Below are 13,821 nucleotides of genomic sequence, written 5' to 3' on the forward strand. Positions count from 1 at the left end.
ATAGGCAGATCAACAGATTGGAGAATGTCTTTTCCAGGCAGCTTTGTTGAGCCTGGGGCAGATTGGCTGGTCTCAATTTCTTTGGGATATCTGTGTTGGTTAATCCTCTCCTTTGAGAGTTTCTTCTAGGTATCTCCACTTCTCTGAGCATGTCTCTTATATACACGTGGAGGTGGAGGGGTGGCCTAGTGTTAAGTTTCAGGGATTTCCTAAAACTTTTGAGTTTTTTTTTTTTCTTCCTGGGCTTAATGGAGTTCTCTGCAAGGTGGAATGTTTCATCTCCCTCTAGAACATTCTGTGTCATAAGTAGCTTTCTTGGTTCCCCTTTGTGATAGACGATAACCTTTAAGCCAAGTGAACCTATTCTTTCCACAAGTTTCTTTTTGCCAGTATCTTACGATATCGGCAGAAAGCACAGTAGGACCATAAGCCATGCATTCTCCAAACAATTGTTTCAATATGAATAGTCAGAAACACATATTGGGAAAATGGAGTATGTTAAATAATTTTTAAAGTGGAGTTTTTGAGTGCCTTGAGGATGAAAATAGCCAAATTAAACTATTTTTATTAAAATCTTTAATTAAAATATGTTTATGTCACTTCTTCCTTCCTTGTATTCCCTCCAGTTCCTCTCATATCCTCTGCTTCCAACCCTTGCCAGGTGCTTGAGAGTTGATGACCTTTGATTATTATTGTTTTTTTAATCTACTGAATCTGTTTGGTGTAACTTGTATGTATATGATCTCTGGACTGATCATTTTGTATTGGAAAGCTAATCAGAGAGCCCCTCCCTTTGAGAGGTTAATTCTTTCTCTTTTAGCACCCTATAGTTGCCTGAAGTTCTTCTTCTCGGGATGTGACTCCAAAAGACTCCCCATTTCCATGCTAGTATGCCTATTCATATTATCACTATGAAGATTTTGTTTAGGCAGCCATAATATTGAGGTATCAAGGGCATAGACCCTCTGTCATTTCTAGGAGACACAACTCCATATCACACTTCCTGGTCCTTTGGCTCTTAAGGTCTTCCTGCCTCTCTCATGATGTTTCTTTTTTTTCTGCCATACTTTTTTTTATTAAGAAAATTTTTTCATTCATTTTACATACCAATCGAAGATCCCCCTCTTCCCTTCTCCTGACCCCCCAGGGTCCCCCTCCCAACCCACCCCTCTCTCCTCCCTATAAGAAGGCAAGGCCTCCCATGCGGGGGTACATCCAGTAGAGGCAAGTCCAAGCACTTTCCCCTGCCTCAAGGCTGCACGAGATATCCCATCATAGGTAGTAGGCTCCAAAAAGCCCACTCATGCACTAGGGATAGATTCTGATCCTATCCCCAAGGGCCCCCCAAGCAGATCAAGCTGTATAACTGTCTTGCCATGCAGAGGGCCTAGTCCAGTCCCATGTAGGCTCTGCAGCCATTGATCCAACTTTCATGAGTTCCCACTAGTTTTGTTTGGTCGACTCTGCAGGTTTTCCCATCATGATCCTGATGAACTTGCTCATAGAATCCCTCCTCTCTCTCTTTGACTGGACTCCTGGGGCTCTGCCTGGTATTTGGCTGTGGATCTCTGCATCTGCTTCCATCAGTCATTGGAGAGAAGCTCTGTGATAACAGTTAGGGCATTCACCGGTCTGATCACCGGGACACACCAGTTCAGTTCAGGCATCTTCTCCACTATTTCTAGTAGTCCAAGCTACAGTTATCCTTGGTGATGCCTGGCAACTTCCCTAGCTCTGAGTTTCTCTCTATTCCCATGATCTCTCTCTCTATCATGGTATCTCTCTCATTGCTTTCCTACTCCATCCCTGTTCCAGCTTGACCATCCCATTCCCTTATGCTCTCATCCCCTATCCCCTACCCTCCATTGCCCACCCCTCATCCCCAGTTTACTCATGGAGATCTCATTTATTTCACCTTCCCAGGGTGATCCATGCATCCCTCTTTGGGTCTTCCTTATTAGCTAGCTTCTATGGAGTTGTGGGTTGTTATTTGATTATCCTTTGCTTTACATCTAGTATGCACTTATGAGTGGGTATATACCATGTTTGTCCTTCTGAGTCTGGGTTATCTCACTCAGGATGATATTTTCTACTTCCATCCATTTGCCTGCAAATTTCATGGTGTCATTGTTTTTCTCTGCTGAGTAGTACTCCATTGTGTGTATGCACCACATTTTCTTAATCCATTCTTCAGTTGACAGGGCATCTGGGTTTTTTCCAGTTTCTGGCTATTATGGATAATGCTGTTATGAACATAGTTGAGCATGTATCTTTGTGGTATGACTGAGCATTCCTTGGGTATATGCCCAAGAGTGGTATAGCTGGGTCTCGAGGTACATTGATTCTCATTTCTTAAACCTTAGGAGCAGTTGTATTAGAAATTGAGCCATGGTGGCTGGGATCCACCCAACTTCTTCAGTTGTCTTTACTTCAACAGACAAAATCAATGAACAAACGAACAAACAGAATCCTGTCTTTCAAATAAAAGAGAAATATTTTTAATGAATGAAACTCTGCAAATTCTGTCTCCCTTTCTTATACCTTGTGGTCTTTCCTCTTTTTCTCCTTGGAAGCTTCCTACCTCTCCATGGCTTCCCACCAAATCTGTACATGCTTCCTGTGCTACCAGTTTATCCTACAAATCCACTTCTGTGATCACATAACCCGGAAGCCACTGTCCTCCGACAGGCTTGGCCCAGTCTGCGGTCATTTTGTTTCCATTACTTTTTGTCATCTCCCATGGCCTCCTAGATAGCTTCAACATCTTCTTTTATTGAAATGTACAAAACCAAGTCCTTTGAGGAATCTGGTTTTCTGTTCAGTGACTATCCTTAGGTCAACATAACATCAAAGGATTCCTTTAACAGCTTGTCAATGATGTCTGCACACAGACCTTTGGCAGACTTTTGCATGGCTGTCTGCCTCCCTCACAGCATCAGCCAACTCTGTTCTAAATTTTCCTCCCTTTCAGCTCAGTGCTTATTACAGAATCTAAATTTTCTTTGTCACCTTCCAAGGAAGTAAATTCTATCAATGCATACCATGAATATTTTTCATTTTGGTCATAGGGCATTTTGATGGAATCTGCTTTCCCAAACATGTACTGAGCATTTCTTCTGTAGATCTGTAAGAGGGGATGCTTAAAACCAGGCTGTTTGATTCACCTCTCCAAGTACTTTCTTTCTGTAAATCTATAGTCTTGACTTTGATCTTTTTCTATAGGCAGGCAGGCTGACTGCAGGTCTGTTCTCTGCTTCTCTTCAAAAGTTGGGTTCCACATCCATTTCTGTCTTAGGTTCAATATAAGCAACTTTTTTATCTTCCAGCTTGCTGACTAACTTGACCTCCATGCTGTCTTCTGACAGTTCTGCTAATACATCCTGAGTGACTTTGTAAGCAAAAGTTTGCCCTAACATATTCTCAAACCTCACTTTTTTTGTCTTTTCCTTTAATTTCTCCAGTTTTATTTCAATAGAAAGGGCTTAGAGTGGTGCGTTCCAAAGCTTTTTCCTGGGCTCTCAGGAGATTTGGAGTCCATGTAATCCTGATGTACCAGGCTTGACCCCAGCAACAAAAGCAGTTTCAGATAAAAGGCAAGATCAGATACCAATTTTTAACACTAGACTTGTGAACGTTCAGATTTTTCAAGACAGGGTGACAAATGCAGTTGATTCTGGGGCCCTGGATTTCTGGGTTCACAGAACCATGTTCTTGCTGCTCATTTCCTTTGTGAAGTATTCCTGCATCTTGCTCTTTTCCACCTCATCCTCCTGACTTCCTCTGTCCTTGGTACTCTGACTCTGTTCTCAGCATTTTATCACTTGTTCTCCTTTCTACCTCCGCTTTCAGCATTCGCAGGAATACCCTGTGCATGACCTTCCTTTCCTTTGGCTTCTGTGATCTTACAACAACTTTTTTTTTCTGTGTCGCATTTCCCAGGTCAGCTATGTCATCATCAGGGGGTCCGGTTCCTTGCCCTTGACTTCAGAGGCAAGGGTAGGGGCTGATATTTTCATCTGTTGACTCAAAGTCACCCTCTCTTTGTTCTTCTTCCACTCTCTCATGATCTCAGGCTCCCCCACTAACTTCCTGCCTGTTATGAGCATCCTTTGCCCACTTAACCAGAGTGCCAAGTCCAACGGTACCAGGAGTTGCTACTTAATGTTTTAGTTGGTGTGGTCCCCTCTTTTAAAACTCCAGGCACTGATGCTATATTAGCTGAGATAACTATCATTTGGGGGCATTGTGGCAGCCATGTTTTCTTGTCTCAGGTGAGTTTCTTTGCTGTAGTTGCGGTAGCTTTGTTGTCTTTAATATGAGGGTGACCCTGTTATCTTGCTTTCCTCTGATGACATTTTCCATTTTCGGTACACTCTTCTGCCACCTTCAGAGTACCAGACATCTTGGGTCCCCCCTCCCCTCTTTTTTTTTTTTTACTAGACTTGATTTTTACAGTGCTGATAGTTTCAGAAGGTAGCAGAGGAGTCCGTAAATAGCCCAGACAGTACATACAGCAATCAATCACAGATACTAAAACTGCTGTGCCATGTGTTATTGGATGCTGCCAGAAGTAGTGAACAAGGAAACAATCAGACCAAACATTCAATCTCATTTTTCCCAAATGATTTCTATTGGCTTCTTTTCACATGTATTCCCAGGATTCTGAGATTTAAAAAATTTAAAATTTAAAAAAAAAAAATCACACTTAAAGAAAAAAATCGTGGAGGCCTTCTCTTCTTAAAGTTTGATCTGTATCACCTCATATTCTAGTTAAAATTTTGAAATGAAGAAGGGGTTTTCAGAGCAGGACATGATAAGCACAGATTTCTATAGCTAGAGTTTTCCTGCTTTGCCCACAGTCAGGACAGATCTTTGTCACCCGCCAGTCCCACAGCAGCTCAGACCCAACCAAGTAAACACAGAGACTTATATTGCTTACAAACTGTATGGCTGTGGCAGGCTTCTTGCTAACTGTTCTTATAGCTTAAATTAATCCATTTCCATAAATCTATACCTTGCCACGTGGCTTGTGGCTTACCGGCATGTTCACATGCTGCTTGTCCTGGCGGCGGCTGGCAGTGACTCCTTCTGCCTTCCTGTTCTTTCTTTTCTCCTCTCTGTTAGTCCCGCCTATACTTCCTGCCTAGCCACTGGCCAATCAGTGTTTTATTTATTGACCAATCAGAGCAACACATTTACCATACAGAACATCCCACAGCAGATTTCCTTGATGAGACTTCCACTTTCAGTGAAATTTACACACGTAGATTAAAACAAATGGGACTGACCTCATCAGAGAGACAGGTATATCAATGTGATATGTGGTTAGCACATGAGAAACTTCTCAGATTTCTCTTTGCCAGTTTCTATTGCCATTTTGGATTATTATGGGAGCATTTCCATGCAAGACACTTGTTACAAATGTGAGTTTATAATGTACTATAATATAGTAACCTCTAATACATGAAACTATTGTCTTTCTTTTAAATAGTGGATCAAGTGGATCTTTGAATGACCCTGGCACTAGAATTTGGAAAGTTAATCACTTCTATTTGTTATTATTTTTTAATTTCTTCAGTGTTACTGAAAGCATCAAGCATAACTCACTGTGCTTGTATTCTTCACAATTTTCAAACTATCTGATGACAGCAATGACTCAACTCAACAATGTCTTGTTTTCCAAGATCACCACTTGAATGAATCATGGGCAGTTGATTGTTTACATAACTATCTTTCCTCCATACACCATGGAAGATTTTACTTTCTTATGTAATTAATCAGATACTTACTTTAGCAAAATTTATCCAGAACATACATCTCAAACACCCATTTATTTTAAGAGGTATTCTTATAAATCTATAAATGGTGACTTTAATAAAGTGTTTATTTTTTCGTTCAACAAATATGAGTGAACATGACCTCTATACAATCTTGTGAGCACAAAGATTCAGAAGTGAGAAGAGGAGAGGGCATCTTCCTTTCCTTACAAGCCTGATATTAATATTTGGGGGACAGTGAATGACCATAGTAAACCTGGATGGAAAAGGCAGAGAGGGACTGATGCCACATAGAGAAAGAAGCAGCAGCATAAGGACTTGGAGAAGCAGTTGAAGAAGTGACACCACTAGCAATAAGTCAGAGATTGCAGAGTGCTAAGGACATGCAGGTGACTTAAAGGGAGCATTGTAAGTTAAAAAAGAAAATAAAGTACTTACGACAAGAGCCTGATGCAGTTAAACAGATACCTGCTATTTTACAAAGCTAAGCAAAACTCTACGCACAGATGCTGCAACAAAGCCATTGGAGGTGACGAGTGAGAAAAAGAGATGAGTTCCGATAATTTAGATTTCACTTCGGACACGGAAGGACTCTGGCTTTTGCTTTGGCCAAATGAGAAGACATTAAGGACTTGAGCTCAAGCACGGAGGCCCTAGGTTGTATTTTAAATTTCAGAGTTTTGGGTAGTACCCCAATGGATGAAATGATAAAAATGTGTGATCCAGTTAACAAGCTGTTACTGCATTAATTCAGGAGGAGATAATGAATCCTGAGCCCATGTGGCTTCAGTGAATATATTGGCAGGTAGCTGAATTCTGGAGGCTGACAGACATAAAACAATTAATTATGCAAAGGGGAATGGAAGATGTAAGTTGTGGTATACAGAGTGTGAGCACAGTATAACAAATCCCTGTGGTACAAGGACTTGAGAGTGAATGTATTTTTTTTTAGGTCAAGCATATAAATAGGCAAGCTAGAAATCTAGTAATCTGTGGCTTAGAGGATAGATCTACAGCTACAAAACAGTTGCACTTACTGGTAATGGCAGCGTCTATAATGAAATCATGGGATGTGAGTAAAATTAGATAGAATAGAAATCTAGATTAGTAGAATAGACAAAATTTAGAAATTTAGAGGGTGAAATATTGGGAAAGTCATCTAAATGAATAATAATAGACCTTGCCATGAATTATAAATGGAGTAATGCTGGAAGGAAATTGAAAGAACCAGAAAGTTAACACACTTAATAAGAAAGTGACCAGGTCATGGCATATGACCATTTTTATAAGGAAGTTAAGTAGTAAGTAGAACCAAATAACTTGAGTGCCACTGTGCTCTTAGTTGCAGAAAACACAATTCCCTGTAGTTACTTTAAACAGACAGTTACTTTTTGCAGGTAGGAAGAATTCTTAGTTATTTTGGTAGAATTGTTAAAGAAAATAATGTCTATAGTCTGCGTTTTCAGAACTAAAGTCTGGAAACTCACTGCAAAAGGTGATGAGGAAACTGATTGTTTCTCAAGGTCAACAGAGACTTGGGATTCCTTTGCTGTACCCATGGATCAAAAAGGATGCTTTCAGACACCTCTTCAGAAGGCTTCTATCTTACGAGGATGTATAATTAGTAAAATCTGTGTGGTTTAAAAAAAAAGAAGAGAAATGAAAAAGGGACAGAAAATTATAGTTTTTTTTGTTTGTTTGTTACTTTGTTTTTGTGAGTGTGTTCTATGTTGGGAAAGTGGACTTTGCAGTGTGAAAAACTTTCCTAAAGAATATAGAGTGATAAGATTTAGGAGGCCTCTAACGACAGCTGTCTTTAGTGGTAGAATAATACTTCACTATGTTCCATAAAGTTAACATTATACCATACACTTCTCATCCTACACTGGCACCAGGCAATGTAAGATTAACAGATATTAGCTGAATTTACATAACTCCATTTACATGTAGGGAAATTTTTAATTATAAAGTTTGGGTTTTCATGAATATCATCTAGCTGAAACACTCATGCATGTGCTTATAACCATATTAATTAGTCTGAGCCTTTAAGAAGTAATTCAAAGAAGCCTCAATGTATGTTTAATATTGACACTGATCAGTCTACATACAGGGAAAATTACTTCACTTTAGAAATTCATTGTGTATTTCCACATGCTACTCAAGTACATAAAGGATCAAAAGATTGCCATCTAAATACATAAAAGGCTCTCGTTCTTATGCAGTTTACAATACAACAAGCAAATAGAACACAACTATTTAAAATAAAAGCCAACATCATAATATATTCTGAAAACAATTCTCAAAAAATTAATGAAAGATTACATTGAAATTATAATGCAATTGTATTTATTGGAATAAATGCTAATAGCAATCTTCTTGACCCATATACATTTTTTTCTGGTCTTTGACTTCCACTGATTTCAAGACTAAGTTGTCATACTTGATAGAACAGACATTCTCAACTTATGGATCATGATCCCAATTGAAGTTCAAACAACCTTTCCACAAGGGGTCACCTAAGACCACCAGATAACACAGATGTTAGTATTATGATTTATAACAATAGCAACATGACAGTTATGAAGTAGCTACGAAAATCATTTTATGTTTGGGGGTCACTACAACATGAGGAACTGTAATTACAGGGTCACAGGATTAGGAAGGTTGAGAGCCACTGCACTGTAAGAATGTATATCATTACTTATTATTCAGTGATTTGTTATGTGACTGAAGGCAGTTTGGATTTAATGTGTTTTATACATACTGAGTTAACCAAGTGGTATTTCTTTTCTGTTCCCTGTTGTATTCCCTAGGGTCACCATGCGCGCTATGAAAACTTTTAATAGTTTAAGCTAGATTTCACCAAAATATGCTGATCAGCTGTGTTCATAAGATAACTGCGTCTTCTGTTGATCCCACAGCTGTTACTGGAGCACTTGGAGTGCCTTGTGTCACGACATGAAAGGTCACTGAGAATGACCGTGGTGAAGCGGCAAGCTCAGTCTCCCTCAGGAGTGTCCAGTGAGGTGGAGGTTCTCAAGGCACTGAAATCTTTGTTTGAGCACCACAAGGCCTTGGATGAAAAGGTACAGTTCTGATAATATTTTTTTTCAAGCCACACTGTGCTTCTGTTATTAGCTGGAAGCTCCTTATTTTCACACAAATCAACAAGTAATATAGGTCAAAGGAACACGTTTGAGTTATGCAAAAAAAAAACAAAAAACAAAAACTTTAAAATCCAGTGACTGTGGATGGACAGGATTCATGACCATGTTCTTTTATTTATACCACCGAATGTACAACTTTACAGAATTAGACCTTATTACATCCTTACACCCTTGGTCCAGAGGCATATTTAACATCTAGTACTGTGTGGTATTATGCAGTCACTCTGTCTCTGTCTCAACCATCTCCCCATCTCCCTTTCTCTGAAGTCCATGTCCATAGATGCCATAGATTCCAAACTATCAGAGTATTAACTGAAAACCACATGTATTTTTGAAGTGCAAATCAGGCATGCTTTAACTATATTTGATGCCTCCCTTGTGGGGGAGTCTGCTAACATCTTAGTTTCAAATACACATGATGACAGTGGCTGCTGGTAACAACATAGCATATTAGAAGGAAAACTCATTTCTTGGTGGTTCCAAGAGTAGCTGTAAGCCCTTTCTTCTCTGCAAACAAGTCCTACGGTAAATATACGGCAATCTGGAGAAAATATCCTTTAGAGATTAGGTAAGGTTTATGACACAATTTCTTTTCTATAAAAGTTCAAAGAAGTGATTTCAAAATTTAAGAAGTTTTAGGATTTAGCATAGCAAGAATTAGGGCAATTCAATGTAAAATATATGACAAGTTCTGAACACGAAAATTCAGACTCGGGATTATTGCAGTTTATATCTAAGTTTTAAGTATGTAGAATTTAGTTCCATTTAATATTTATGTACTTATATATTATTATCATCAGTCTTTCAGACAGTTCTTAAAACAGAGGATTATGTGAATTGGCTGTACAAGGATAACACTAATTCTGTCTTCTAGATTATTAAGGAGAAGCTGTATCCCACTTTCATTTTGATTATGAGAGGCAAAAACTGAAAACTTTGAAGAGGATAAAATATGTCATATAAAGAGCCATGTTAAGTCTAACAGCAAATAATTTTACTTATTTAGTTTCTGTTACATTTCCTTTTGTAATAAAAATTCAGAGACAAAATTCCACAAGAATTTATAGACTATTTGCTTTGCATCAGATTTGCCATACAAAGACATTCCCCTAGTGACTAATGAGTTCCGGGTCCTAGGCATTCACACAACAGTGACAGATACTTACAAACACAAATGCACAATGTCCCATGCCATCACAAATGTACTTTCTAATTTTATCGGAATGGCAAAGGAGTTAAAAAATGAATCATATTTTACCTAAATATTAAAGAATAAGTAAAAGCCAGAGACAGGTACTGTAGCCAGTAGAGTCAGTATATAAAATGACCTGGATCTGTGAGAACAGCATGCCCTTTCCAGAGGAAACAACTATATTGAAAAACTTAGATAAATATATTAGAAAATGTATAATGTTTTTATGTTTCTCTGCAAGAACTCTGACATCACTTAAGCAAGTAAGTGATTTTTGGTATCAGAGTAAAATTAATAAATGCTTTGAAGACAACAACCCAGTTCTGTGAGTACATTTAGAACAATATAAAACAATTATCATATAGTAGTCCCATCAATTGAGTACAGCAAAAATGAAATATTCCTTAATATAATCCTAAAAATAATTATAGCTTTTATAAATGTTCCACAAGTGTCACAGATCTTGGCAAGTTCATGAGAAACTGAACTGGTGCCTATGAACTTATAAAATGCTGAGATTCCCCTCTCAAGTAGACAGGTCTGTACAAGTGGCTTAATGTCTCTATATAACCACTCCGTTTTTCAGATGAGGATAATAACCATATCTACCTAGAATGGCTGGAAGGGTCATCTATTATAAAACATGCAAAGCTTTGAACCACTGATTAATATAAGGATATCTTTTCAGTTAATGTCAAAGAATATTCTAATTAGCATCTGAAAATGTCAACATTTGTTAAAAGTTTGAAACTAAGACATTGATCTCCCTCTTGGCTCAGATGTTTGTTTTAAATAACATTTCATTTATTTATTGAGGAACTAATTTGTACCCAAGTGCCTTCATGAACTGTTTCCTTGGGAGTAACTCAGTTTCTTAGGAGAATAGGGAGGAGTAAACACACAGGTATATAAATAACTAATTAGCATTTTAACCTAAAGGCTATGGATATAAAAGTAGAGTAAAAAGATAAGAGAATATAAGCAATTATGCCTCAAGTAAAACTTTATCATAGAAAACAAATGAACTATAAAAACTTGAGCATGGGTATTGACCATTATAATGGCTTGGAGTTTTAAATATTGACATTCATTTATGTAACCACTGACATATATATGTAAGGCCGTGTTTACCAATCATATTTTTATGGTCAATTATCACAGAATCAAACTTGACTTGAACATCTAGAATAAGAAGGTTTCTGGGGTTAGGGATTTAGCTCAGTGGTAGAGCTCATGCCTAGCAAGTGCAAGGCCCTGGGTTCAGTCCTCATCTCTGAAAAAAAAAAGAAGGTTTCTGCACAGAATTTTCTGTAATAGAATTAGTAATTACCACAGTGAAACTTTGCAATATCTTAATTTTAATTTGGAATGTTTACTTCTTCCATCAACCTCTTCATTGGGTGATACATTTGTCGTATTAAGGGACTTGTTTTCCATTAATCTCCTTTGATAAAATTACCATCTCTTTGAAATATATTTTGAAGAAAACATTGCACTGGGCATTTTTGTATGGTTTTGAAGAATACAGAAGTAACAGATTAATTTAGAAATAATTTTTTGATGAATACAAATAATATGATTGGAGGTTACCATGTATCTGTGTAAAAAGCAATACATGTAATGCAAAAACTCATGAGAGCAGTAGTTCAAAGCCAATGAAAAGAGAAGCGTTAGGGAACAATTACCAACTGCAACTGTGCACTTCTTTGGACAAAATTTAAACAATTATTGTTTTGCATGACCTATCAAATCTATCTGCCTAAACACACATCATGTGATCCAATAAGAAAAATAATTATTAAAAACAATGATGATATTCTGCTAGTACAATGTTCAAGGCAGAGCAAGGAGCTGAAAATTCTCTGATACATATTGATTTTCCCTGTGATACAGCTAAAGCCAACCAGAAAAGGAAAACTTGTCAAATTCCTATCCCTGGAAAGTTTCCATATTTGCATTCCTTTCTTTTCCTTACAACGTTTGGTAGATAAAGCTAACATACCATTAATTGAAATTTTGTCTAAAATGGAGAAGCAAAGTGAATAATTCAATATTATTGTGGTATTCTTTATTGATAATGGCTACAAAAACATTTTTGCATGCATAGTATTAATTAAAACTATATTTTAAAATGTGTTTATATTCATATAAAGACAGTTTTAGATTCATTAATTTATGGTTAATATATCTTTACTTGTCAAAACATTTGAAAATTTATGGAGATATGATTCTTTATTCACATTTCTTGATAGATTTAAGACTTTATTTCTTGAAATGCTTAACTTGTGAAAGGAACTAGTAACTAAGACTTTCTAAAATGTCCGAGCTAACAGAAATGATTAAGAAGACACTTTAACCTACAGCTTGTTTTCAGGCAATTTTTATTCAACTCCAACACTAATTTAGAAACGTTCTAATGTATCAACATTTCAGTTAATGTTTACCTCTCGGTGGCATTCTGAGAGTGCCCTGATCATCATTGTATACAGGGACATCAATGATTGCACTGAGCTGTCTTCAGGTTGTTCTCATCAACCAGTGACACCAGAACCCTTCATAAAGATCCACATTCTAGCCGGGCGGTGGTGGCACACGCCTTTAATCCCAGCACTCGGGAGGCAGAGCCAGGCAGATGTCTGTGAGTTCGAGGCCAGCCTGGGCTACCAAGTGGGTCCCAGGAAAGGCGCAAAGCTACACAGAGAAACCCTGTCTCGAAAAACCAAAAAAAAAAAAAAAAAAAAAGATCCACATTCTACAACTCCTCCAAGTCAAATCAGCAAAGATTTTCATCTGAGTATTATTCAGTTATTAATCAGAATTTAATTCAGTGTTGTTATTATAAATAACGATATTTGTCTAAATCACAGAGTCATGGCAATCAGTCATATAGCGCTAAATAGAGATTCAGTGCAAAGGATTTTTAAAGCTAAATACTATTCTATTTTGTATTAATAGTACACAGAATGTTAGAATGTAATATTATATTTGAGCTATGCTTCAGCATTTAAGTACACTCAGTCACCTGCCTGTACACACTACTATATAAAAGAATGTTAAAAATGAATGTTTGAGACCTTCAAAATTCATATTTTGCCCTAAAGTTAAGGAAACATTACTTACTCTATTTCTTAGATAATTAACAAGGCAATTATTCCAACATTAAAATTGTATACAATTATTTATACATTTAGCTTATATTCCTATTTAAACCTTATTATTTAAGAAAATGCCATATGATAAAATAAGAGTCCATTAAATAACCAAATTAGTTTATATGATATAACTATAGTATTAAAATGAATATTTATTGAGAAATTTCTATATTTATGTAGAAAATATGTTGTCATAAATAATCAAAAACTTGTGATGAATGTGTCTTTATTTTTTTTTTCATCTTGATTTGGTTTGATATTTGCTTTCTTTTGACACAGGATTTACTAAGTAGACCAAGCTGGCCTGTTATTTATTATATATCTCAGTCAGGCCTTCAGCTCAGAGTCCTCCTCCTCAGTCTTCGAAGTATTGGGGATTGACTGGCATGTGCCACCACACATGGTTTCAATTTTAGAAGCTATCAAAAAGTATAAGTCAATGAAACAGTTCTGTGAATTTCAATTTTATAGGAAACAATTTTAAAACATCACTGCTTTCAAGCTAAAATGTGTTTAGTCCTACAAAATGCAAT

At 37.0% G+C, this 13,821-nt stretch overlaps 1 protein-coding gene across 18 annotated transcripts in view; it reads left to right on the plus strand.

Annotated features, from left to right (window-relative positions):
- Positions 1-13,821, plus strand: part of Ppfia2 (PPFI scaffold protein A2) — a 465,396-nt gene that overhangs the window by 279,011 nt on the left and 172,564 nt on the right. For all 18 annotated transcript variants that reach the window (XM_076553855.1, XM_076553854.1, XM_076553860.1 and 15 more), the window contains one exon: positions 8,699-8,863. In XM_076553855.1, the coding sequence (XP_076409970.1) occupies positions 8,699-8,863 (165 nt within the window). The remainder of the gene's footprint in view (positions 1-8,698; positions 8,864-13,821) is intronic.

This window comes from Peromyscus maniculatus, chromosome 18 (genome assembly GCF_049852395.1).
Source record: "Peromyscus maniculatus bairdii isolate BWxNUB_F1_BW_parent chromosome 18, HU_Pman_BW_mat_3.1, whole genome shotgun sequence".
Taxonomy (NCBI): domain Eukaryota; kingdom Metazoa; phylum Chordata; class Mammalia; order Rodentia; family Cricetidae; genus Peromyscus; species Peromyscus maniculatus.